The sequence below is a fragment of the Desmodus rotundus genome, chromosome 9 (genome assembly GCF_022682495.2).
Source record: "Desmodus rotundus isolate HL8 chromosome 9, HLdesRot8A.1, whole genome shotgun sequence".
Lineage (NCBI taxonomy): Eukaryota > Metazoa > Chordata > Mammalia > Chiroptera > Phyllostomidae > Desmodus > Desmodus rotundus.
Genome location: NC_071395.1, coordinates 81449401 through 81476010, shown reverse-complemented (window position 1 = coordinate 81476010; position 26610 = coordinate 81449401). Strand labels below are relative to the sequence as shown.

The window sequence follows — 26610 nt, the reverse complement described above, 5'->3', positions numbered from 1 at the left end:
CTCCCATTAACCCATTCACTACAGACCAAGCTCTGTTGGTTCTACGTGCTGCGGACATAGCAGTGAAGAAGACAGACACACCTCTGTTCTCCCAGAGCTTATACTGTAGCATCTGGCAATCAGCCAGCACACAAGTACTCTACTCAGCCGGCATACAAGTGCCTACACTACATCACTGCAGTACGAGAAATTCCCTGGGAAGCAAAAATAGGTGATTTAAAGCCGATGCTGGGTGTCAGGAGAGGGGTGCTTCAGTCTGGGGAATCAAGCAAGATCTCCCTAAAGAGGTGACATTTGAGCTGAGACGTGACTATCCAGAGAGGACCCTAGGAAGAGCACTTCAGGCAGAGGGGACAGACCGCGCGGAAGCCCAAAGGCTCTCACGTCCTTGCTGTCACGTGTCCTGAGGCTCAGTCTCCCCACCTTTATAAAGTCGCAGCTTCTGTGTGCCAGGCTCCACTGCTGGGACATGAATAACAACTCAATGTGCAAGCACTTTACAGTGTATAAATCATACACTGTATAAATAATCCATACACTGTACAGTGTATGGATTATTTCAAAACCCTAAGGGAACCCTCAGAACCAGCGCTTTTGTGGCTGGAAGGAAGGCATGGAGGGGGAGAAGGGCAAAGAAGGAATGGAAGTAAACAGACCCGACAAAGTGCTGGAATCTGTCTTAACAGACTCTGAAATGCCCCCACTCACTGCAGTCCAGCCTTCCTGCGGGAACTTCTTGGGTTGGCCAATCCAATGGGGATGAACTCTCTTGAAAGACAGGTGCCAGGAAACCGCCATTTTGTTACCTACCCACCCAAAGACACCGAGGGCAGGTACTCTTACCCCCATTTTACAGATGAGGAAGCCAAGGCAAATCTGATAGCCTGAAACAACGCCCTGTGAGGGGACTTTTGTCCTTGTTCAGTTACTATTTAATTAACCAGTGCAACTCTCTCCACCCTAACCACTACAGGGGTGCCAGAGCCTCCAGGGGACTGCCACCCTTTCTGGCTTGGGCCCTGCAACTCCAAGGATGGCCGATAGATGGCGGAAAAGGAGCAGCCAAGGACGGACTCTGTGTCCTCCCGACCTGTTCTCCCCAGGCCCTGGGTTCCACAAGGGGGATGTGAAAGACTTCCAAAACAGCATTTTAGTTTTTATGATGCTTAGAGGTGTTTTTTTTTAAGTTTATTGATTTTAAAGAGAGAGGAAAGTTGGGGGAGGGAGGGGGGAGAGAAAGAGTGAAAGAGAGAGACAGAGAGAGAGACATCGATTTGTTGTTCCACTTATTTATGCATTCACTGGTTGATTCTTGTATGTGCCTTTACTGGGGATCAAACCCGCAACCTTGGCGTATCAGGATGACGCTCTAACCAGCTGAGCAACGCGGCCAGGGCCTGGAGTTGGTTAGTGTTTTTAAACAGCACAATTAATGCTTCTCTTCCCTTCCTCACAGACAAACTCAGAGTCCCAGCAGACTGGGAAGCTGTGCTCATCCCTCCCCTCCCCCACTCACCCCGTGCTGTTCCCTTCTGTCCCTTCACTGCCCTGGCTCAAAGAGCCTGTGAGCTTTAAGGCTGATGTTCCTCTGCAAGTAGAGATCCTCCAACGGGAAGCTGAGACCAGAGAGTGCGGGTGTGAATGAATAGAGATGTCATCGTGGTAAAAGCAGGGGGGCCCACACAAGCCCCTGCCTCCCACCAGCTTTCTGGCTGTCTTCCTCTTTCCCACGTAGTAGGTGGCTGGCCCTCCTGTGTCAGTCAAGGTGCTCCTGCCCAGGCTGGCTAAAGTGTGGGGCATTAGAAATGGCACAGGCTGGCTCCGAGTTCAGCTCTGTCACCTCTAGCTGGGGGTCCCAGGTCAAGGAACTTTTCTCTCTGAGCCCCAAGTACCGTCCTGAAAATGAAGCCAAATAGTAACACCTTCTACATAGCTGTATCCTCAGCACTGAAGGACAGACTGTGTGTTCCCTTTTCTCCCTTCCTACCTCCTTCACTTCTGTGCAGACTATCACCTTCTTCTACCTCAGGGGGAGCCTCTTGGCCTCTGGTCTCAGCCCCACCCACACATTCAACTCCTTTTCCACACTGAGCCTGGCTGGTTTCCTGAAACCCAAATCTGGAAGATGGCAGCGGAGGCAGACACAGCTCACCTCTTCGCACAACCACATCAAAATTACAACTAAAATATGAAACAACCATCACTCAGAGCCATCAGAAATCAAGTTGAATGGAAGCCTGACTACTATGGAATTAAAGAAACCACATCCTTCTAGAGTGGTAGGGGCCACAGACACAGAACTGGCTGGCCCCACAACCAAGTGTGGCAGATAAAATTTGGGAGGGATATCTCAGGAGTGAGGAGTCCCAGCCCCACACCACAGCCCCCCAGCCCAGGGTTCCAGTGCCAGGAAGATAAGTCCCCACAACCTCTGGCTGCAAAAATGAGCGGGGACTGAGTCAGTGGAAGAAACTTGTGGAGTCCCAAGCAATTCCTCTTAAAGAAGAACCCACAGACTTACCTACTCAGACTCACTCTCTCTGAGCTCCATCGCCAGAGTGGCGTGCTGGGAGAGACTGAGGTAACTGGCATCAAGGTAAACAGAGGCCATTGTCACTCTTCTGGGCCCTCTCTGCATAAAGCCATGGAGCTGGTAAGCTGGTGCCATATCTGAGACTCCATCCACCTCGATAACAGTTTGACCTGCGTTGGAGACCCCCAGAGACTCTGCCCCACCCAACCTGCTTTTCCATATGAATGGCTGGTGTTGGTTCATGCTGCACAGCTTCCTAAATCCTCTCAAACAAGCAACATCTGGCCCAGTGAGCTGCAGGCCTGGCACTAGCTGCAGCCAGCCTAGATTCACAGCTTGGCTTCACCTGGAAATCTCCAAGCCCAGCACAAGTAGCAGCCATCTCAGATTGCTTTACAGCTCAGGCAGGGTAGCCCTGGGCAAAACACAGGTGGGGACTGACCTTGGCCTGCACAATCCAGGAAACCCCAGGGCCAGTGCACCCAGTGGACACCTACTGACCACATCAGAGCACCACCACCCTGCCCCTGCACAGCAGATCCTCTATGCAGGGTGGAGGTTGGTGGTCAGTGGTCACAACCAGTCCTTGCAGCTGACTGGCCTGGGTCAATCCCTCCCATTGACCTGCCAACAGCAACCAAGGCTCAACTACAAGAGGAGGGTGTACTGAGCCCACACAAAGGATGCACCTCAAGTACCCAGCTTGGGTGACAGCAGAGGCTGTGCCACTGGACCCAATAGGACACCTACTACATTAGGCCACACTACCAAGAATGGAGTCAGAGCAGCTCTACCTAATACATAGAAACAAACACAGAGAGGCTGCCAAAATGAGGAGACAAAGAAACATGAACCAAATAAAAGGACAGGTCAAAACTTCAGAAAAAGAGGTGAACAAAATGGAGATAAGCAATCTCTCAGATGCAGAGTCCAAAACACTGGTTATAAGGATGCTCAAGGAACTTAGTGAGGACCTCAACAGCATAAAAAAGATCCAGTCAGAAATGAAGGACACACAAATTGTAATAAAGAACAATTTATAGGGAAACAACAGTACAATGTATGAAGCCAAGAATCAAATCAATGACTTGGAACATAAGGAACCAAAAAACACCCAATGAGAACATCAAGAAGAAAAAAGAAGCCAAAAAAAATGAGGATAGTATAAGCAGCCTCTGGGACAACTTCAAGAGGTCCTACATTTGTATCATAGGGGTGCCAGAAGGAAAAGAGAAAGAACAAGAAGTTGGAAATCTACTTGAAAAAATGGTAAAAGAAGAATTCCCTAATTTGGTGAAGGAAATAGACACGCAAGTCCAGGAAGCACAGAGAGTCCCCGACAATACGGATGCAAAGAGGCTCACTTTTAGTCACAATTAAAATACCAAAGGTTAAAGATAAAGAGAGAATCTTAAAGGCAGCAAGAGGAAAGCGGATAATTACCTACAAATGAGTTCCCATAAGACTGTCAGCTGATTTCTCAAAAGAAACTTTGCAGGCTAGAAGGGGTTGGCAAGACATATTCAAAGGCATGAAAAGAAGGGACCTACAGCCAAGATTGCTCTACTCAGCAAAGCTATCATTTAGGATTAAAGAGCAGATAAAGTGCTTCCCAGACAAGAAAAAACTAAAGGAGTTCATCATCACCAAACCACTATTATATGAAATGTTAAAGGGAATTATTTTTTAAAAAAAGAAGACCAAAACTATGAACAATAAAATGGCAAAAATACAAATCTATCAATAACTGAATCTAAAAAACAAACTAAGCAAACAAGAACAGAGATAGAATCATGGATACAGAGAGCATTTTGATGGCTGCCAGATGGGAGGGTTTGTGGAGGAATGGGTGAGACAGTGAGGGGATTAATAAGCACAAACAGGTAGTTACAGAACAGCCACGGGGATGTTAAGTACGGTACAGGAAATAGAGCAGCCAGAGAACTTATACACATGACCCATGGACATGAACAATGGTGGGGGGGTTGCCTGAGGGAGTGAGGGGTGCTGGCTGGAGGGGAGCCTCAGGGGAAACATCAGGACAACTCTAAGAGCATAATCAAAATATAATTTAAAAAAACACCCCAAACTAAAATCTGTCAGTAACTTGAGCTTAAAGCCCTCCTGGGCCCTTCTAGTATATTCAGGATCAAGTCAATCTTTCTCTTTGCACTGAAAGCCGTTCAAGATCGGACTCCTGTTGTCTCTTATCAGAATCACACACGGTCCCAAAACTCATAGGTCGGCTTTGCAGCCAACTTGCAGGCTGTGACCCTTCACCCATCCGTGTCTTTGCTCATGCTGCCCCTTGGCCTGAAATGCCCTCTTCCATGGCGTCTACATGGTGAACACCTGCTGGCCTTGAACACTCAACATGACCTTTGCAGGTAGAACTGACTTCTCCTGACCAGGGCCCCTGCCACAGCCCGTTTGTAAAGGTTCATGGATTAGTTACAGTTGGTAAACCTGCTAAACCCACAAATTTTAGCACGCACACACACACACACACACACACACACAAGTACGTTTTTCCAGGGGAGGTACAGGACATCTCAAAGGACAGACTCCAGGACCCACAAGGTTAAGAAGTTATTTTCCTTGATCTGGATGCTGGTCATGGAGCTGCACCCCAACTCTGTGTGCGCTTCCCTGTTTGCATATTAACATCAATGAAGAGTTTAAGAAAGGTTAAGAAGCAGCAGAGTGGGTCCAACTTCTCCCATCACATCCCACTTCACTGCATACTACCGACACAGCCCTCCCTTTCGTTTTCTTGACCACCAGCCCCTGAAGGATGGGGGCTGTGGCATCTTTATGTCCCCCAGGCCCAGTGCAGGGCCCCCTTCCCCTCAGCCTGCCCTGTCAGGACTTACTACAGATCAAGGCCACAGCCATCCGCAGCAGCTTGAATTGGCACTTCATGCCTGACCAGTTCTAGGGAAAAAGGAGAGTTCCGTTAGTGCCAGGTTAACCCACACCTCTGCAGAAGTATCTCGCCTAAGAAAACCATTTAAAAAAGTTATCCCCATTAGGTCTTGAGTGAGGGGGCCATGGCTCAGTCGTAGACCACACCAACAGGGCTTTGAGATTTTAGGCAACGGTAAGTTTATTGCTGTCGAAAGCTCTTGAGCTGCACTAGCAGAGGATGAGAATCCAGGTCTAGGGGGATGAGAGTTCCTGTCTCCTCTGCATGCACAGACAACGCCTAGAGCTGCATCAATTGCTGGGTCCAGGGTTGCAAAGGGATGCAGGACAGGAAACCAAGCAAAGTTAAAGAAGAACCATCAGCATGATTCAAAAATTCAAAACCCTGCATATGAGGAATGAATGATGAGAAGACTCGGGAGTCAAGTTCACTGTTGTCAAGAATCAAGTGAGTCAGTGACATGAGGAAGAGGCACATTCAGTGGAACCTGCAAGAAAAAGACTCAGTGGATGCAAACTTCAGAGAGAGATGTTATTTCAGCAAGAGAAAATAATCAAATTTAATACATACATAGGTGTGGGAACCTGCATACACGAGAGTCAGAGACCCCACATGCAGGGAGGTTCAGAGGCAGAAAGGGAACGTGGGTACGCAAGCCATCCTGAGCTAGGGGTGAGGAAGGGAGGCTTGGGGGCTTCAGTGGGTCACTGCAGAGTGATAAGAGCTCCTGCTTAGTAAACAGAAGTTTGTTCTGCCCTACAGGGAGGTCAAAAGAGGTTACCTCTAATGATCTCTTACTAAAAGGCCCCTAATTCAAGTTCTTCTAGGTAGTTAAGGGAGGGGAAGAAATTTCTTTCCAGCCCAGCAGCTAAAGTTGCCCTTGGCTCAGAACAACCTGCCTGATTGGGCAGAGGCACATCTTGGGGTGACTCATTTCGAACCCCCATAGTTCCCTCCTCTGAAACTGCCCTGGAAGTTCCACATTCCAGAAGCTGGGTTGGTAGATTGTTCTGTATCTCATTAAACGGGTCCCAGTCTTGAGGAAAGTTCAGTTCAGCTACACAGTTGTGTTGCATTTGGGGATGCGGGTGGGCTCCCAAAGCTGGGGTTATGGCTGCAAGCAGTCAGGCATTTAATACACGGTATCTCTATGGAGACAAAAGAAAAACAAAGGCTAATGATGGGAGCAGACGAGTCTCAGTTTCTGAGTTTCTGAGTCGAGATTTCTAGATGTCTGTCTTTAATCATCTTCAGATGCAGTGAAGGCAGGCAGTTGCAGTCTGATAAATTCAGACAATGGAGAAAGATTTTTTTTTTTTAGCTCAGAATAAGTTTCCATCTCTAATAAGCAGAGCTGCTCAAAGATGGGATGATCCATCTTGGGGGACAGTGAGTTTCCCATCATTGACATTGAGCGGCTCAAACAGGGCTTTGCATCACTTGGAGGGGATGCTCTAGAATCGGGCTGTGGAAAGGGGGTGGGCCAGATGGCCTTCAAACCAATCCCTCTTTTCCCCTGAGACTCTCTGAACACTCTGAACCTCCAAAGCAGATGAACAGTGTGATTATTCACCTTACAAAAGGCGTTTTCACTTTACAAAAGACCTCGCCACAGGGTTCCTTTGAGGGGCACTCCTGCAGTGCATTCAAAGCGCTACTCCATTTATATGCATGCGTGACCTGCGCACACACAGAAACCCAGCAGACCTAGGGAAGTGGGTGCCCAGGGACTTCTGTTCCCTCCCCACCCACTCTGCCTTCGATGCCTGGCCCAGGCCCAGCTGGGGGGCTCATCTCGTACTCCCTCGACATTGGAGGACACGTGTGGAACTTTACAGAGGCCCTGAATACTGGCACACACAATAACGTCTATGGAAGCTTCAGTGGAGAAAGCAGGATGCAGGGAAGCTGCCCCAAACGGGGAGAAATCCTGTGGCGTTGGGCTTCGTGCCCCTCACGCCCCTTTCCCCCATTATTCCTCACCGACTGGCAAGCCCTTCTTCACAAAAGGCGAGGTGGGCAACACATGGCCCCTCTTTAGACAGGGAAGTCTAATCTTTGCTCGCTGACATGGTCTGTGCTGAGAAGCAGATGGCAGGACAGCGCTGTCACCTCCTGGTGGAAGGTGGTGCCCTCCACTGATCCGGCAACCAGCTAGCTCAGTCAGCTGATGGAGGGCAGCTCCCTCCCTCCCTCCCCAGCTCTTCTCCAGGCTGAAACGTTAGGATGACGGGTAGATCCTTGGGGGCCACCTGATGGACCATCTTCTCCTAGAGGGGACACCGCTACCAAGCCACCAACAAAATGGCCCTCCAGTCCCTGTGACAGGGAGCTCACCACCCCCTGAGGCAGCCCTGTGAAGGGGCTCTGATCATGAAAAGTTCTTCCTGCTGTCGTCCAGCCAGGCTTTGCCTCTCTGTGAGATCCACAATTGAGACTTCTTGGGGTCTCAATTCCCCGAGACGTGACACCATATTCATAGCAGTATTATTTGCAACAGGTGTCCCCCAACAGATAAACGGAGAAACAAAAGGTGGTATGTCCATACAAACGGAATATTACTGTTCAGCCTTAAAAAGGAGACGACTCTGATACACACTGCAGACGTCACTGCATGAGCACTGAAGGTGGTGCCGATGCTGCACAGCGGTGTGACTGCACTTACCGATACAGAATGTGTACTTAAAACTCGTCGAGATGGTATATCTTATGTATACTTCCCACAGTTAAAAAGTGATACAGAACAGTTCTAGTATCCCTTTTCCTCATGAAAACCCTCTGAAATCTTACCTGAACAGTGTATCTTTCACCAAGTGATAACATCAAGCAAAATAAGCCTAGGCTGTATTGGCCGCTCTCTCCGTCTGATGCCCCATCTCGCCCCTCTCTGGGATCTGCCTTAGAAAGTTCGGTCCATATGCTTGGTCTAGAAGGACCACTGGTGGGGTGGCTCAGACCTCCTTTTGCTCCAGTGTCCCCATTGGTGAATTTGAAATGACAATAGTGCGTGGCTCAGTTCCCACCTCACGGGGTTGTTGTGCCGGGCGAATGGGTTAACACACATAAAGTACCAAGAACACTGCCTGGCACACGGCAAACGCCATGTAAATGCTTGACGCCAGCATCTCGATCTGAGGCAAAGACAGTGAGTTTGCCCTGCACAACAGCTTTTAAACTTCTGAACCTCAGTGACCTTGGACGGAGCCAGGGCACTTTAGCTTTGCCACAGGCCAGCTTTATGTACAACACCGGCCTGGCCCCTGAAGGCACTGGAGTTTGCCAAGCTGGTCCAATCACACCCTCTCTCCCGAGCCATTTAAGGAAGAAGAAACTGAGGGTCCAGGAGGACTAGTTCAAGGTCATACATAGTGAGTTAATGGCGAGACTGAAAGGATTTCCAATCCAGGGCTCTGTCTGCCCACATTTGTGGGACAGGGTCATGTTCTGTCTGTCCCTGCTGTCTGCGCCAGCTGCCCCCCAAACAGAGCAAATGTTAATAAATGCCCAATCTCCCAGCAGCTGAGGGGTTAAGCTAGAAAGTCACCCCTTCCCACCAGCTGCCTCATTTCCCCAACCCATTATTCCCGCTAATAAAATGAGTGCCGTTAAACAACAGGAGAGAAGAAAAAAATCTCACACAGCCAGCACTGCTGCTGCTATAAATGTTGAGAAGCTCGCAGGCCCCAGGGGAATGCAAACCTTTTGCAGGCCTTTTAATTTCACTCTCTCCCGGAGCCTTGCAGGGTGCGATGGTAACTCGCCCAGGCCAAACAAGGCAGTAAGCCAGTCCCTCGGGCATCTACCAGTTCAGAGCTCAGAGGCTGAAACCCAGGCAGGGAGCTTCCTTTCAACACAGCCTTAGATATTCTGGGTAAAAACTGTGGTTTTGTTTTTGTTTTTTTTAATCTGTTATTGATTTTAGAGGGAGGGGAAGGAAGGGAGAGAGAGAGGGAGAGAAACCTTGATGTGAGAGAACAACATGGATTGATTGCCTCTCACACACGCCCTGACCGGGGATGGAACCCGTGACCCCGGCATGTGCCCTGACGGGGAATTGAAGCCGAGACCTTCTGGTCTGCAGGACAATGCTCCAACCAACCGAGGCACACCGGCCAGGCCTAGAAACAGTTTTTTTGTTAAATGACTTCAAGAAAACCCGACAGAGGACAGGGAAAAGCATGACACACACATTAGGGAGTGATTACTTGTCCCACAAAAGGATTTTTACCTAATAAAGCGAACCTTATGACATAAGGGTTTTTGTGCCACTTCGCAACCTTCCCTTGTGCTTTCACAATATGGTGGGATTTGTGAGAACTCAGACCTCAAACATCTAAGGAAAACGTGTCTCACATGGAGCGAAGTGCGAGTACACATCTTGCACATTTAGACATGGAAATCTGCTCCAGGGGCCCCAGCAAAATGCAATTAATAGGTTATTTAAGTATGGGTATCGTTATGCTTCCAGTGTTTAAGAAGTCTTGACTGTAGGTCTTCTATGTCATCCAGATCTTTTGTCGAAATAGTTTCTAAGTTTGATCTCTGGGTGTAAATGGCAAGCTTTTTGAAACACAAAGTGTTTTCACAAAAAATAAGGCATGCTTTGATTGGAGGCAGAATCTCTCATTTAAACAGACAGCCCTGAGAACCCAAGTGTCAAACATTTTTCTATTATGTATCTAAAGCAAAGAGGACTCATTTTCTGATTTCCCCATGTATGGATATCAGGCCGAATTTATAAAGATAAAAATGATATGTATACAGCCCTGGCCAGGTGGCTCAGTTGGTTGGAGCAGTGTCCCCCGCACACCGAAAGGCTTCGGGTTCGACCGCCAGTGGGGGTGCGTACGGGAGGCAACCAATGGATGCATCTCTCTTACATCGATGTTTCTCCCTCTCTCCCCTCCTTCCTCTCTCTAAAAATCAATAATCAACATAGCCTTGGGTGGGGATTTAAAAACATTGTACATGTACAAATATATACGCACACACACACACACAGGATCTCCCAGCTACAGGGCGGTTTGCCCCAGGGAAGCATCTTCTCACCCATTTTTTCACGTCTTCCTCACAACTACCTTGTGAAGGAGGGATTACGGGTGGGAGGACGAGGCCCCGAAGGGTGAGGAACTCACAGCCTCTGAAACGGTGATGCCCACACTCAGATCCAGGTTGTCTGTCTGTCGGACCCGTGCCGTTTCTCCTTTCTGTTCTGACGAGTGGTTTTACTGTGTACGCAGACACAGGCCAACCTTCATTTTGGAGTTAAAATCAGGAATATATTTATCTGGTTGAACCACAGGGAAATGGCAACGCTGCAGTGCCTCTGACCCACAGAAATGGCAATTCCATATGGTTGGGCCCAGTGCACCTCTGATCCGCTGGGCACTGAGCTAATGTGGGTGAAGGTGGCCTCTTGATGAAAGGAAACCAACCTTTTGAAATGAGAAAATGAGATTTTTTTTCACTGTCAAATGAGCACCACACAACTTTCCGGGGAGAGGCACCGCACGTCACGCTCTGGGGACTACGGAGCTCCCCGTTGGCAGGGAGAGCCGTGCCCTTCGGGAAGGGCACCGGGCTGCCGGTGGTGCTGCGCGTCACCGCCGCCACAGGCATGGGCTGCTGGCCAGAAAGAAGCGTAAACTGGAACAAAACTGCCTTCACACCTCCCTCCTCAACCCCGCGCCCTGCCCCTGGGTTCTGGGGGTGGTCTGCCCTCGCCACGGGAACTCCTGGGGCATCAGGGCTGTTTCCCAGGACGTGGGGAAGGGGGTAGAAACCGGGCATCCTTAGGAACTCCTGTTTGCTGCTTCTTTCCCACGTTCTCCACGTTGGGCTTGTTCATCCCTTTACTCACAGACGCGTCTTGGGCGGGAAAGGAGAGGGGTGGTTCGCTTTTCCTTCCCCTACAGAAGGAACTGGGGCAGGGGGAGGGGGAGTGGAGGAGGCGGAATTCAGAGGAAAAGCTGTGTCTGGGGAAAGCGGTGGCACTGATACAGAATGACCCATTTATGAGGGCCGTGTGAGGCGGCACCGTGCTCCCAGGTTCTCAGCAGACCAAGCCGTGTGTGTGCGCACGCACGCGTGTGTAAACACACACGAATAAAGGCACACAGACGCACACGCACACTCACACAGGCTTTCCCAAGCCTGCCATAGCTCTCCAAGCGCTCACTGGAAGTTGCCAAAATGCAGGCAAGTCGCAAGCGTAGTCAGTGTGTGTCTGTGAGGCCCTCTCTTCCCATCTCTCTTCCTGTCTTTCCTCTCTCCACCCTGCCCCTCAGTGTGCAAGGGGGACTTTGGTGAAAAGAAAAGGGGTGGAGTTGAGGAATGGGGCAGGTGAGAGTGACAACACAGGTGAAATGGGAAAATCTGGGAACTCCCAAAACACACAAAACCAATGAGTACTCACACATCTGCCACGTGGTGGACATAGTGATGAGGAGGGAGGCAAGTGCAGAAGGACCCCAAAGAGAAGCTACGACTTTTCTGGACATTGTTCATTCCTTCCTTCCTTCCTCACTCCCCACAATTAGTGACATTACTTACCATGTGTCCATCCTATCCCAGGCACTGGGGAAACAGATGAGCCAGGTCTGGGACCTGCCTGGAGGCTCCCAGGCCAGCAGGAGAGTTAGCCAGGGTCAGCCATGCGCTGCCAGTGACTCCTCCTCCGTCCTCTAAACTTCAGACTGCTTCCAAAACAAGGAAGCAGTCTCCTTGGCCTCCTCGGAAACTATCAGATTGATTCTAACTTCTTGCCTGGAAGACCCCATCGCTATTTGGAGTCTACTGTGGTCGCTTCCGCAAGGATCAGGATTTAAGTCAACACTTACACCGAGTGGTTACTTCCACTTTATCTCCATGCTCACTATCATCCCATTTCGCAGCTGTAGAGACTAAGACACAGGGCAGGGAAGTCATTTGCCCAAGGGCACTCTTTAGGAAGTGAGTGGCTGGGATTCAGATCTAGGCTGACTGGCTCCATAGCCCGTGCTCTTAACCACTCACTATATGGCCTTTCAGGAAAAGACACAGAGGAGCGGGAGAAGTGGAGAGGCGCTGTTCCACCACTGTGACGGCTGATGTAGGAGAACAGCACCCGAGTGGTTTGCAGGAGATGTGGCTTCAAGTCCTGATTTTGCCACAAGCTGTGACTTTCGACAAATCACTTAATGTCTCAGAGCTGCCTTTTTCTCCCCCCACCACCCCCCAATTCCAGTATCCTTTTCAAAACAATTTTTTTTCTTGATTTACTCTTTACTCTATTTTTTTCATTACCATTTAGTCCCCTTATACCCCCCTCCCCCCAGCAATCACCACACTGTTGTCCATGTCCATGAGTTTTTTCCTTTTTTCAGAGCCTTCTTTTTCATCTGAGAATTTTGATGCAATGACCTCTGAATTCCCTTTATTTTCAACAATCTATGACAAACTGCCAATTACAATTATGATGATGCATGCTAGTGGTTACAAATTTTAACCCTTTTAAAAGTCACTGAATGGCAAATAGGTGGGATATGGAGACAGGGCAATTCCTAGGCAGGGCCAAGACTGGAGAAAATATGAATCACATATGGAGGCGCCCCGTTTGCAATGGGCTTGCAGACAGTGAGGAGTGTCTGTGGACTTTGCTACCAGCCAGGTCTGCCCGGCATTTGCTGGGCCTGGGGGCAGGGGGATGCCGATGAGGATCCAAAACCCAGCTCTAGCCCATTAGTGCCTGGGCCTAGAGACAGCTGAGGGGAGCCCACAAAAGGCATGCTGGGGCAGGAGGTGCTCACCATCACAATGTTGGCCAGGTGGGCAGAGACGAGCGCATACACCCCTCCAGAGGAGCCCACGACCGGCGCAGTCATGTCAGCCACAGACACCGCCAAGGATCCTGGGGCAGGGAGAGAGCGAGAATTCAAGAACGCTGGAGGCAGCTCCCCACCCCGCCTCAAGCCCTCAGATGCCACAGCCTTGGGGGTAAGACACCAGAGCAAAAGGCTCCGTCTCTCCCTACCTTGATCCTATGTCCCCTTGGAGCTCCCTAGAGGATTAATTTATGGCTTGAAAGAACCATTTGATTCAAACTTCTCCTCTTATAGACCGGAAACAAAGACTCAACAGAGGAAAGTGAGCGTCTGCCTCTCAACCCAATCTCTGCCTTCCAATGTGCCATTTCAGGGTTCTGGGGCAGTGACAAAAATGACAGTAGTGGCTGCAGAAACAGGGGCCACTGACGGGGCACTGCGTGCCAGACACTGGTCAAGCAGAGATGAAGAGACTGAGCCCAGAGTCACCTGGTAGGAAGATCTGGAACCTGGATCTGAGTCCAAGTCTGCTGGTCACAGCCTGTGCTCTCGGCCTTGATAGCAGCTAATCCCCCAACCAGCACAGAAGTCAACCAGCCCCCCACCCCAGTCCCCGCCATCACTCTCTCTGCTCCGCAGCATCTAGAAACAGCTGAGAGCCCCTCCAACTTTTCCCCCACTGAGCGCGATCACAGAAGGCCAACGGGATTTCCAGAGCAAATGGGGCTTCTCTGGAGGAAAAAAAGGTCCTTGAAAAGTCCCCAGGAAGAGAAGGAGAGAGATGATGTCATACCCTCTGGGGGAAAGAAAGGTATAGACTCTTGGTCCAGGGGATGACAAACTTTTGTCCTAGGAGGAAAGCTGGGCAGAGAAGAGATGGGAAATGTATTGTTTTGGTCTCATTTAAGTGTGATCAATGCTTTGGCTTCCAGGGAAGGACATGGGAGACTAAAAATAACTGGGAGGTAGAGCCCAGGGCCCAGAGGAGGAGAGGTGGCTGGCCTGGGGAAGTGTGCAGAAATCTCCGCTGGAAAATGCCTGCAGGCTCAGGAGCCAATTAGCAGCTGTCTGGGTGGAGAGAGGAGGGCCAGGCAGAAGGCCAAATTGGGCAAGTTCCACAGGAGTGCAGGGCCCACTACTTGCCTCCTAAGGAACCAGAACACCTGACACTCTGGGCATGGCGAGCCCTGTAACATCATCCGCCTTTTCCCACATACCCACCCCACCTCTCCCAAGGCTCCTTGGCTCACTGAGATCCTTCAAAGAAGAGATCCCCGCAACAGATTCTTGGTCTCAAGGGGGATGTGATTTCCCAGGAAAAAACAAACTATCCACTGAGAACTCCCAAGTCCTTCTGCCCTCCCAGGGCAACTATAAATCTTTCTTCTCCCCTTTCATGTCTTCCCTCAGGCTTTAATTAAGTATTGATCTATTGTCAGATAACTTTTTTTTTAACTGCCTAACCACGGGGTCAACCATATAGAAGAGGGGGAAAAAATCCCAGGGTGGCAAATAGACAGGCAGCAGGATCTGCATGACAAAGGATTCCCACGCTCTCCTGGGTGCTGGCTGAGAGGCTGCATTGCAGGGCAGGGAGGGCTGGCTGCCCAAGCTGCTTACTCCTCAGCTTGCTCCTCATTAATTACCGTTGGGACACAGAGAGCCTCCCCGGCCTGGCCTCTTCCCTCAGCACAGGTCCCTACAAAAGGGCCCAGATCCTGCTCCCTCAGCTTCCCCAGTGTGGTCCATCCACCAGGGGAAGAGGCATCAGCCTCCACACACTGACCTCTCCCTCACCCTACCCATGGATGGGAGTTCTGACCCCAGGGTCAGGGGTCAGCCTGGGATCCTGGAAGAAGTATGGAGTGGGGGCGTGGCTGGCTAGTTTGTGTGACTGTAGGCATGGCCCCTGAATTCTTTGGGCTTCAGTTTTCCCATCTGTAAAATGAGGAGGTCCCAGGCTTTCCAACTTTTGAGAAGTGAAACCCTTTTTCAGTGGAAACCTTACGTAGATCCCACCCCGTGGAGCGGAGCACAGAGAGCAGCTCTGGCTGAATGGGGGTGGGGTCTGGGAAGCGAAGTTTGCCACCGCCTGGAGGTTCCTTTGAGGCTCCTTTCAGATTAGAAATTCAATAATTTGAGTCTTGGCCTCAGATCTAGGTCTGAGGCTCAGACATTGGTTCTGGCATCTTGAAGGTGACAATCTGGACCCACCTACCCTATCTTTGTGGCACAAACTTTCCTCAAGTGACTGCAGATTAGCCCTGGACTAGAGGGACTGGCGGAGATCCAATTCAAACACGGGCATGTATGCATATCCATACAGTAACAAAGGCCATCTCGGGCAGGAAGCCTGGGCCAGGTGGGATCCCACCTAACAGATAACAGTTCAGTAAGGCCAGTATGAATTCCATGGAGGTCAGTAATTCCAGGGTGGCACAGGATGGAGTGAGAGTAGCGAGGCAGAGCGACACACCACACCTCTGCCCAGCAGCAGACCAAAGTCTGGTCCGGGCTATGAATCCGCCCCCCACCCACAAATTCTGGGTCCATGCCTGCACACAGATAAGCTCGTGACTTTGCCATAATGCACAGCTGCGATCATTTTAGCCTGGAAAATTTAAAGCAGGTGTTCTCCAACATCTCCCTTGGCCATTAAAAAAAAATCCAAATAAAAATTGGCAAAGCATCTCCCTTTAAGCAATGTAACTTTATTTGTCTATGTCCTCTTTCATTTACTCCACACATATTTGTGCTTAGTATGTGCCAAACCCTGTGTTAGGCTCTGGGGATGCACACGTAACTTATAATTGATATAATCTACAAAATAAAAGCTTGGTGGAACATTTAAGATGCTGGTTTTAAAGGGGTTAAATGGTTAGCCAGCTAAGTGTTAGCCAGCAGTGAAATGCACATTGGCCTCCCAGCACTGGTCAAGAGCACGGGCGGAGCAAGAGCTTCCACCCCAGGTCTAGCACTTCTTAGCTGAGCAAATCGGACAAGTCATGTCACTGTCCTGATGTGCCTGTAAAATGGGGGTGACAGCACCCGCCTCTTTGGATGGCCATGCTGAATGCAGCAGAGGGCACAGGCAGACCCTCTGTCACATGCCTGGAGTCCTGGACGTGCTCAGCAGTGGTGAGCTCTCACTGTCACAAAATGTGATGGCCTTGGATTCGGAATATTTTCTTCCAGCAGGAATTAAAGAACAGAGCCTGATGCCTATCAATGGCCAGAAATCCAGGGAGGCCTGGGTTTCTGGCAATTAAAGTATCTGCACAAAGGGAAATGCCTGCCTTTTGGTTCTCGTCACAGGGCAGTGGTTTAGAGCACAGCCTTTGGGGTTAGACAGCCTGGGTGTGAGCCCAGCTCCGCCACTTCCAACTGTCTTCTCGGGCTCCCTAAGCCTCGGTTTCTGTAGCTGTAAAAAGTGAAGAGTAACCGTACCTGCCTCATGGATTTTCTGTGAGGGTTAAATAAAATAGGGCCTGCACAGGGCAGGCATGTGATCACTGGCTATGCAGCCAGGGTCTCTAGCTGTCTGTGAATGGGTCCCCTTTTGGAGCAGAGAGGGAGGAAGGGGTGCAGGCGGGTCAGTTAACTCAATCTTGGAGACAGCATGCTCTGTTGTGACGAGAGTGCCCTTGCGTCTGCGCAATGACTCACGCAGTACTGTGCGCATCCGGGGCTTTGTGACACAGCCTGACACTGTTGCAGTTAGCTGGCCAGCCGCCCTGCGCACCGCTCCACCCTGCGCTGGTGCCACTGGGAAGTGATACCTGCACTGTCTCCTGCTGTGCCGTCTGGTTTTGGTGGGGCCTGAGTCATTTTGAATCTTATTTCTGTCTTCTGGCTTATTGGTATTCCCATCTAATTGACTACCAACAGCAAGCGTTATGCGTGTCTTTCCTGTTCCTCACCATTAACCATCTGGGTCTCCCAGTGTCTAGGTTTGGAAAATGTGGCTATAAATCTCCAGATGTCAAGACCCGGGGGGTGGGGTGGGGAGGAAGGGTTTGGGCGGCTGAGTCAGTCTGGCACACAGAGATGCTCATTAGACCTTTGTTCCAGGACGTGGAAGGTGCTGGATTCTGGGACAGGCTCGTGTGGGTGCTGTCCAAGGTGGCCAAGCTTTTCACCTCAGCACGTAGAGCAGCGAAGGAGACGGCACTGGACCAATGTCCAGGCCGAGGCGTTGGGAATTAGCAGACCAGCCCTGCGTGGCGGGGGTGAGGCCCTTCCCCTTTTGATTCCTGAAGCCACATCAGTTATTCCTGGGGACCACGCCTGCTGGTTGTTTACAAGGCTGATGGTGTCCCACTCTGCTGATGACAACTTTAATGCTACTCAGAAAGGATTAAGATCTTACTTAAACATACACACAAAGCTCCCTTGGGCACAGCTGTCAAGGTGAAGAGCTGAGGCGGCAAACCTTGTTCAAAAAAAAAAAAAAACCCACCCAGCAATAAAGTTGGAACATCACGAGAGATTCCTGTGTGCAGAAGCCCGGCTGGTGCGGACTTTTCCTGCACAAACCTGCTCTGCTCTCCCCAGCTCACCCAGCCTGCCTCACCTCGCACTGGGGAGGGCAAGTCAGGCTGCCCCTGAGCTCAAGGCCGTGATCACCTGCCAGGAGAGCTGAGTCAGCTGGGGGCCCCAGCCTCCTCGGGCTGGCATGAGTGCTTACTACCTTTTAGGCCAGACTCTCTCCTGTCAGCAGTGAGTCAATCAAGGGGACGGTGGCCAGGTGGGCAGAGGCAAGACCTCCCTCTGGGTACAGGTACTGGCCTGGCCAGGGAGGCACCAGGCTTCACCCACAGCCTGGGTGTCTCTACAGGGACCTCACTCTGCCCTCACACAGTTTATATAACACCGTTACTCCATTTGTCAGCTCACCTCACCATCCCAACACCCTGCAGGCAGATCTTATTAGCTCTCTCTCAAGGCTTAATGGGGCCAGGAGAGGTGAAGGAGTTTCCCCGAGTTCACATAGCTACAACATGGTGGTAGAAAGACTGAACGTCCAGCCCATTCAGTCTGCCTGCTCCAAATCCTGCGCTCTCCTCTCCAGGGACGGGGGGAGATTTGCCTGGAGAACAAGCCTAGTATTCAGGAGCTTTGGTGATGAGGGTCCTGGGTCCCCTGAAAGCCTGGGGCTTGCCTGACCCCATGAGGATTCCCAGCCCCCCTGGGGAGTTTTCTCCTGTAGAGGAGGGCCCTCCCACCTACCTGCCACAACACCGGCCACGTAGACAAGCCCAATGCGGGTTGCGCCGTGCACCATCTCCAAGGGCACCCCCACCAGCAGCTGCAGCACCACGTTGAGTCCCAGGTGTTCTACCCTGTGCAGAGAGGCCACACTCCATTCATTCATCTATGCATCCATTCATTTATGCAGCAAACACTGTGTGCTGAGATGCTGGAGACCCAGCAGCAAACAAGACCCTATACCTGCCTTTGAGGAGCTCATGGTCTGGGATGGGGGGCAGGAATTACAAGACAGACAGATCACCTTGGGAAGAGTGTTCTTTCCATACCTTTCCCACCACCTGGGCAAGAACACGTGCCGGGCCTGGGTGGTAACTGGCAGGGTCTGCACTTGCCACAGTGGGAGAGGCTAACCGTGGTCAGGATCCAGCGACTCCATCAGCTGACACATGAAAAGCCAAGGCCCAGAGAGGGACACTAACTGGCTTGGAGTCACACAGCTGGTTAGTGGCAGGCTACCACAGCCCAGGCCTCTGCTCCATTCACCCGGTCACAAGGGCATGTTGGCTTGCTACTGTATTTGTAACAGCTACTTATATTTAAAGAGAAAACTGTTTCCAAAACAAGTGTAAGCAAGCATTAGATATCTCTCTTAGAGCTTAATAATCCAGTTGTTTTTATATATACTTATATATTTAAATATTTCATTTAAAATCTGATGGGGGAGGCTTCTCCCTCCTGGTGTGAGAAGGGACCCGTTCTACCCCTAAACTCTCAGGGCTGGGTTTTTTCACCCTGAGAATGCCTTCCTTTTCACACCATCACGTGACCAGATCTTGTTGCTAAGTGGTGTCCAGCTGAGTGCATAGGTTACTAGAGAATATCGTAACATCACTATTATTACACTGATGTGTGCTTTCGAGTTTACAAAGTACTTTAACATCCATTAGCTCATATAAACTGAGCCTAGAGCAGCTGGACAGCTCCCTGGGGATGCTTAAGTTACCGAGTAACAGACATGCAACAAGGGGTCCCCACGGATGCTGGCCTGGTCTGCAGGGCTTGGTCTGGAAGCCAACTGACCCATTTACAGGCAGGGCGCATGGGCACCTGCTTCCCCAGGAGGGTGCCTGGGAGGTAGGTCGTGTCTCAGATCAGGCTCTGTCCCGAATTCCCACCATGCCTGGAATCGTCTCGCTCCCACCCCACCCCCGACTGGGCCAGCAAAAGGATTCTAGATTAGAAATCTCAGACACATTTACTGAAAAGGGCTGGGTGGTAGCATCAGGCTCACAGACAGAGAGACTTCAGAGGTTTTCTGGTCCCATCTCCTTGGATTACAGCCTAGAACTTGAGTGGAGAAGAGGCCAGAGGAGAGGAACCCAGGGCTCCTGCCTCACAATCAGAAATGTTTCTTCTCTACCACAGTGACTTCCAAATTCACCAGCCCAGAGTGTGTCCCTGAGCACCAGGTCACCCTGCTGGACTTTCCCTAGGTGCTGGCCAGCTGTGCTTCTCTCCTGTTTTCTGCAGCAGCAGTCAAGAGCCCTCCATCAAAGTCACAGGCCTGGAGAGTCCTCCCAGGCTCTCCCTGGGCGCAGAGCCACTCCGGGCTTTTAGCTGGCAAAAGCAGATAATGGACGAGGAGGCCTTGGAGACATTGTCCATCCTCCTTCCTTACCCCAAAGGGATCAGGGAAGGCCAGAGGGCAGTCCTGCAAACAAGGCAGGTAGTTCCAGCCCACGTGCAGCCTCGGTCTTGGGCAGCCTGGGCAGGAAAGTCCCCGGTTCCTGTTGTTGCTAGATCTTGACTCATGAGAAGAATGATATAGGACATGCCTCCCTGACTCTGCTCCTTAGCCCTGTGAGATCACAGCCTGGGACACAGAAGGCAAGGCAAACAGCCCGTGCCAACTGTTCCCTGTGGCTCAGAATGGAGACATCCATCGGCAACTGTCAGAATGTCTCCTCACCCAAGCCCGCCCCCGCTGGCAGGTGCATCCCCTTAGGGTCAGTGTTGGTGCTGCTTTAGAGGCTCAGCAGGAAGGCAGTCTCACAGTGCGGTTCCCTCTTGCCACTGCAGGCCTTTCTGCGGAGGAACAGGAAATGATGGAGCCTCGAGGGCCAGAGGGATCCTCTTCCCATTTCCAACCCCAGGGCTTCCAGACTAACAGTGAGCTCCTTTGTTTCTCCCCCTGGAGAGGCCGTAAAAGACACCATAGAGGTCTCATGTCCAGGGACTCCGCTTTTCCAGCTCAGCACTTCTACTGTGTAAAAATGGTTTCCAGACCAGATAGCACCCTTCACGGAACTGGGCCTGGGGAGTCCCCTGGCCTTATCATCATGGGGAAGGGGCCCCAGTGAGAACTGACAGCACTCCAGACCTAAAAGAGGCCACACAGCTCTGTAATCAAAACTGTACATGTTGCCAAAACTCCTCAAGAAGACTCTCATCATACAGGGAGAGCACTTGGGAAGAAGGCTGTTTCAATAAGTCTTTCCTTTCTTTCACTGATGGGAGCACTCACACACACACACACATACAGTTTATGGACAATGAACTTGGTAGCTGACCACATTTCCTCTTTGCTTTGGCCACTAGGAAGCTCAGAAGAAACTTATAATCCACCTCTAGCAAGTACATAGACTCACGTGCTATGGGTGTTTGTGCCGATTTTACTGTGGTGTTTACGCATTTTCCTCCCTCTACTTTCCCTTTCCCATATACTCTCAATAACTCATATGCTGGTATTAGATGGGTTCAAGAAGCCACTTCAAATCCTGTGTCCAGGGAGATAAACTAAAATATATAATTCAAACCAGGTTATCTGGGCCACTTATTTTTCCATAGGGACTCTTCTTTAAAACAAAGATTTTGCTTATTTATTTTTAGAGAGAATGGAAAGAAGGGGAAAAGAGAGGGAGAGAAACACCGATCAGTTGCTTGTCATATGGGCCCTGACTGGGGATGAACCCACAACCCAGGCATGTGCCCTGACTGGGGATCGAACCAACAACTTTTTGTGTTGCGGGATGCGGGCTCCCTAGGAACTGTTGACAGACCAGAAGAAGATGGGTACTCACCCCGCATGCATGAAGATATACGTCAAGTAGCGCCACGCCTGCGCTCGGAGCTGTGGGTGGTAAACCAGCGAGTTCTGCAGGTAGCGTGGATGGGTTACCTGCAGCACAAATTGATCCAGCAACACTCCATTGTAGAGGAAAAAGGCAACCTGGATGAAAGCACAGGACGTAGATGGCCTATTACTAAGTGCAAAACTGCACAGGAACCCCTCTCTTGTTAACATCCAGAATCCTTCCTGGAAGTTATCTTCTTCTCAGAGAATGAGGGACAACCCTGTGGCCAGCACTCAGCCTGGCTTCAACCACCTCTACCCACTTGTGTTGATTATTTTGTGTTAGAAATGTCCACAGAATGGTCCCATGATCTCTGCCACACTTCCTTGCTGCTAAGCAGGAAGGGCTTGGAGGATTTTAAACTTTAATTCCAATAATAATTCACACACCCATTTGAGGGATAAGGCAACTCATGGGTAAAATACATACAGCACACAATTTACCAACTGAATCAGTTTTGAGTGTACAGCTCAGTGGTGTTAAGTACATTTACACTGTTTGGCAACCAGCACCCCCTCCACCCACGGAAGTCTTTCCATCCTGCAAAACGGAATGTCTGCGCCCGTTAAACATTAGCTTCCCATTCTCCTTTCCCCAGCCTCTGGCATTCTCCTTTCTGCCTATGAATTTGGCTACTCTAGGTACCTCAACTGGCTTATTTCACTTAGCATAACGTCATCAAGGTTCATCCATGCTGTGGATTAGGCCAAAATGTCCTTCCTTTTTTAAGGATGAATTGTATATATAAACCACATTTTGCCTATCATTCTTCTGCTGATGAGTTCTTGGGTTGCTTCCACATTTTAACAACTGTGAGTAATTCCTTTATGAACATGGGTGTACACATCTCCCTTAGAGTCCCTGCTTTCAGTTATGTGGGGAACATACACGGAGGTGGAACTGCTGGATCATGTGGTAATTCTACGTTTACTGTTCTGAGTAACCGCCATGCTATTTCCCATAGGGGCTGCACCGTTTTAATACTCCCACCAACGGTCCATAAGATTTATTTTTTTTAGAGGAGAAGGGAGGGAGAAAGAGAAACATCAATGTATGGTTGCCTCTCGCGCGCCCCCTACTGGGGACCTGGCCCCATAACCCAGGCATGTGCCCTGACTGGGAGTCAAACCAGCAACCCTTTGGTTCGCAGGCCAGCACTCAATCCACTGAGCTACACCAGCCAGGGCCAGGTTCTTGCTTCTTATTGCTGGCTAGTAGTGAATCCCTTCTATTTTCTCTCTGTTATGGAATCCGAAAACCAGGTTTCTAGAATTGTATGTAAAACAAAAGCCCTAAGCTTTTGTGCAAGGACTTTGAAATAGTTATTTCAACATTTTCTTCTAGACTGGTGGTTTGAGTTTACATAGCTGAGCGTTATGGAAATTTGAAACCAATCTGGACACAGAATCTGGCTTCTCTGGATAACCTTGGACAAATTATTTGAATTCTCTGGTTCTCGATTTCCTGATTTGGAAATGGGAATATGAATGCCCGCACTTCCAGGGCGGTCATGAGGTTTGAAAGAGATTAAACGCACGAAGACGGCCGGGTGCCAGGCATGCGATCCATGAAGGCAGCTGTAATCAGTGTCGAGTTAGGACTGCCTGGGCTGAGCCTGGACTGGCTCAGGCCTCCCAGCTGCTGGGCTCTCCTGGGCTCTCCAGGGAACCGTCTTGTCCACCTAACAGAATGCGGGTGGCCTGGCAACAAATACAGCTTCCAAGGCAGCTCCTTATTATTGGTCCTCAGATAGGAGTTAATAAATAGACCAACACAGTAAGCATTTGCAGAAGGAATCCAAGAATATCTTGGAAAAATCGCAACTTCACTGTGTGCCTGGGTGAAGCCTAACAGCAGAGGCGCTCTGGCCTGCAGACCAGCTATTCTGCTTTAGTGGGAAGAAGGAGAAGAAGAAGGAGAAGAAGAAGGAGAAGAAGGAGAAGAAGGAGAAGAAGGAGAAGAAGGAGAAGAAGGAGAAGGAGAAGAAGAAGGAGAAGAAGAAGGAGAAGAAGGAGAATGCCATGAGGCTTAAGGATCCTGCCGTTTGGGAACTTTACAGGAACATGTGCAGGGGTGGTAATTAGGCCTGTGGCTCTGGAAGAGAAACAGCGGAGATTATAACACGCCATAGGGACGCAGAGCATCCGTTCAGGAGCTGGGGTTGGGGGCCCCACAGGTTCTTAGATTGAACAGCCAAAAGAATTCAGAGTTCCTCACACACGGGCACTGATTCAGAAAGAGGCACCTTTGGGTCCTGTTGCAGAAGCAGGTGGCTTTTAGAATACCAATGGGTCTGGATGATCCCCTAAGGGGAGAACGTTCTTTCGAAATATGCTAAGGCCACCTTTACCTGTTCATAGGCACGCCCTCCCGTGTGTGTGTGTGTGTGTGTGTGTGTGTGTGTGTGTGTGAGAGAGAGAGAGAGAGAGAGAGAGAGAGAGAGAGAGATGCATTCCATTCCCTGGCTCAGGAGGAGGTCTATGGGAGAAGGGGCGCAGGCCTGCTTATTCATGCTTCACAGGTGGAGGACGGAGGCCCAGGGGAGCAAATGACTGGCCCACACGACCCACTCGGGGAGGAACTGGAATAAACGGGCTTTAATGGGTTGGCCTGACTGAATCAGTGAACCTGCTGCACTGCTTTTGTTGTGGTTGTTCGGGTGGGGAGGTCGTGAGGGGGTTTTGCTGCAGCGAACACGGCGGGAGGTAGCAACCTCACAGCACTGCAACGCCAGCTGTTGTTGGCTCCTCAACCACCGCCTTTAGGTGGAGAAGACGCTGCCCTCCTCTCGTGATCTCAGCCAGCCTCCTGGTCCCCGCTCTGCCAAGGCTGAGCAGCCCCTTCCCCACCCTCGTCCTTGCCTCCAGCAGTGTGACCGTGATCATGAACCAGGGCGGGGGGCAGCAGGTGTAACTGTCGTAGTACCACTTCCGGTCAATCTCCCGGGGCAGGGTCTCATAGGCCACGTGGCGGATCAGTCGCTGGGAGAGGTTCAGCCCTTTCTCCTCCAGCAGCGCCTTACTGCAGAGCCTGCGGTTCCCCTGCAGGATGGCCTGGCGGAAGCTGTTGGACCGCTTGTTGCTCATCTGCAGAGGAAACAGGGTGGGGGACAGGGTTAGAACCAGGGTCTCAGGGGAGCCCCAACCCTTTTCCCAGCCAGCACAATCCTTAGACCAACCAGGCCTAATCTCACCTTTCTCATTCTTCTGCCATACTTCACAAGAAGCAATATTCACTGAGCTCTTATGGGCCCGGGATTGTCCCAAGCACTTCACGTGTTGGTTCATTTGGTACAACTAGTTTATACAAGGACTATGAATATCCCTTCTACTACATGTGGAAACCAAGGCACAGAGAGTTTTAAGAACCCATCAAGTTCAAACTTAATAAGGCTCCTGAGCCTGTGTTCATATATTCACTAAACCTTCCTTCCATCCACGCATCTCTCATCCATCCATCACAACTTTCTGAGCAACTACTAAGTATCAAGCATGTTGCCAGACACAGGGGAGACAGTGGGATTGAGACAGATAAGTAACCAGCAATCACCTCTTCAGAGTCAAGGCTGCTGCAGGAGCACATAGGAGGAAGCCCAGCCTAGTCTCAAGGTGGTCAGGGAGGGCTTCCTGGAGGAGGTGAAATCTGAGTGAGAACTGTAGGACTTGGTATCCTCATAAACACTAGCTTGGTAAGAGGTGGGAAGCCCTTGCTGACTTCCTCAGAACCAGAACCCAAAGTTGTGCCTGTGGAAGGTCCCCACTCCTGAGGGCCTTCAAGGGAGCCCTTCAGGAGTGGCCTAAGGACTGACCCTGCCCTTGGCACCTTGAGGATGCCTGACTCCGGAGAGCCCTGGCTGCCTGCCTGGTCCAGCAGTCCACCTGGCTCGCAGAGAACAGAGGCAGCCTTGCTGACTCCCAGCCTCCCACCCGCCCTCCGAGACCTTGATTATGGAAGGATGTCCTAGAGGCATGGTCCTCCCAGCTCCAGAGCACACAGTACTGCCGGGTGGCTGTTCCACGTAGCTAGGGTGGGGATTAGCAACATATTTCTGGGACCGTGGACCCAGCAGTGGACATGAGGCTGCATGTGGAGGCAGGTGTCCAGAGAGGGCTGGCCAGGTGAACCGGGCCAGGCCAAGGCACAGGGGTTTGAAGCCCTGTTGTGGGAAGGCAGCAGCTGGGGTGGACCTGCCTTCAGCCCAGGCCAGTGGAAGGCGCCTCTCTTTGTCTGCAGTGCCCTTCTCCCTCTGGGGTTCTGCTGTGTCTCATCTTTAAAATCTGCCTTAAAGCCCCAAGAGCCTTTCCCAGATGAACCCCTTCCAAAGATTCCCTATTCTCACCCCCTCTGCATCTACAAAACTCGGGCCTGGTTCCTTTCAGTGGCTCGGGAGTCCTGTAAATCCAGGCATGGCTTGGGCTCCTCGTACACTGCAAGCCCAAGACGGGGTCATATTGGGAAGGATTTTGTAGCCACTCCTACCAGCCTCTCTCTCAATCTCTGAGTGTGCATATGCACAGGGGCGTGCATTGCACACACTCACACACCCATAGCCACACCAACGTCCAGTGGTGGGACGGGCTCAGCAGGAGAACAGGAGGAGCACAGTGAGGACACAAGCTCCCCACTCACCTGCACCCATGATGTGCCTAGGCCTGTGTTGGGCGTGGTAGTAACCATGGCCTTGGGCCTCACGGAGCTTACGAGGACAGACCAATGTGTCAACAGCAGCAAAGGAGGGGGTCATCTCAGTTATCTGGTGCACAGTATTATCCCCACGTTGTGAGGATGGGTACCTGAGCTTGGAGAGAGTACTTTCTCAAGGACCCACAGTTAGTAAGCCACAGAGTCAGGATTCAAATCCAGATCTGCCTGACTCTGGAATCCATGTAATTGGCACTCCTGTGCCAATGAGATAAGGGATCCTCTCCTTCCAGGTGGCCACACCCATTCCAGGCCTCAGTGAACAAAGCTCGTGCCGGACCTCAGTCCCAGTCACCTCTCTGC

General features: G+C 50.8%; 1 protein-coding gene across 4 annotated transcripts in view; it reads right to left on the bottom strand.

The window, feature by feature from the left end:
* Nucleotides 1-26610, bottom strand: part of RHBDL3 (rhomboid like 3) — a 47937-nt gene that overhangs the window by 3769 nt on the left and 17558 nt on the right. For 2 of the 4 annotated variants that reach the window (XM_053911620.1, XM_053911621.1), the window contains 5 exons: nt 24468-24692; nt 21553-21701; nt 18491-18603; nt 13247-13347; nt 5407-5467 (listed from right to left, as the gene is read on the bottom strand). In XM_053911620.1, the coding sequence (XP_053767595.1) occupies nt 5407-5467; nt 13247-13347; nt 18491-18603; nt 21553-21701; nt 24468-24692 (649 nt within the window). Of the gene's footprint in view, nt 1-81; nt 2633-5406; nt 5468-13246; nt 13348-18490; nt 18604-21552; nt 21702-24467; nt 24693-26610 lie in introns of all 4 variants that reach the window. The other 2 variants (XR_008425167.1, XM_053911622.2) reach the window with 2 other exon arrangements.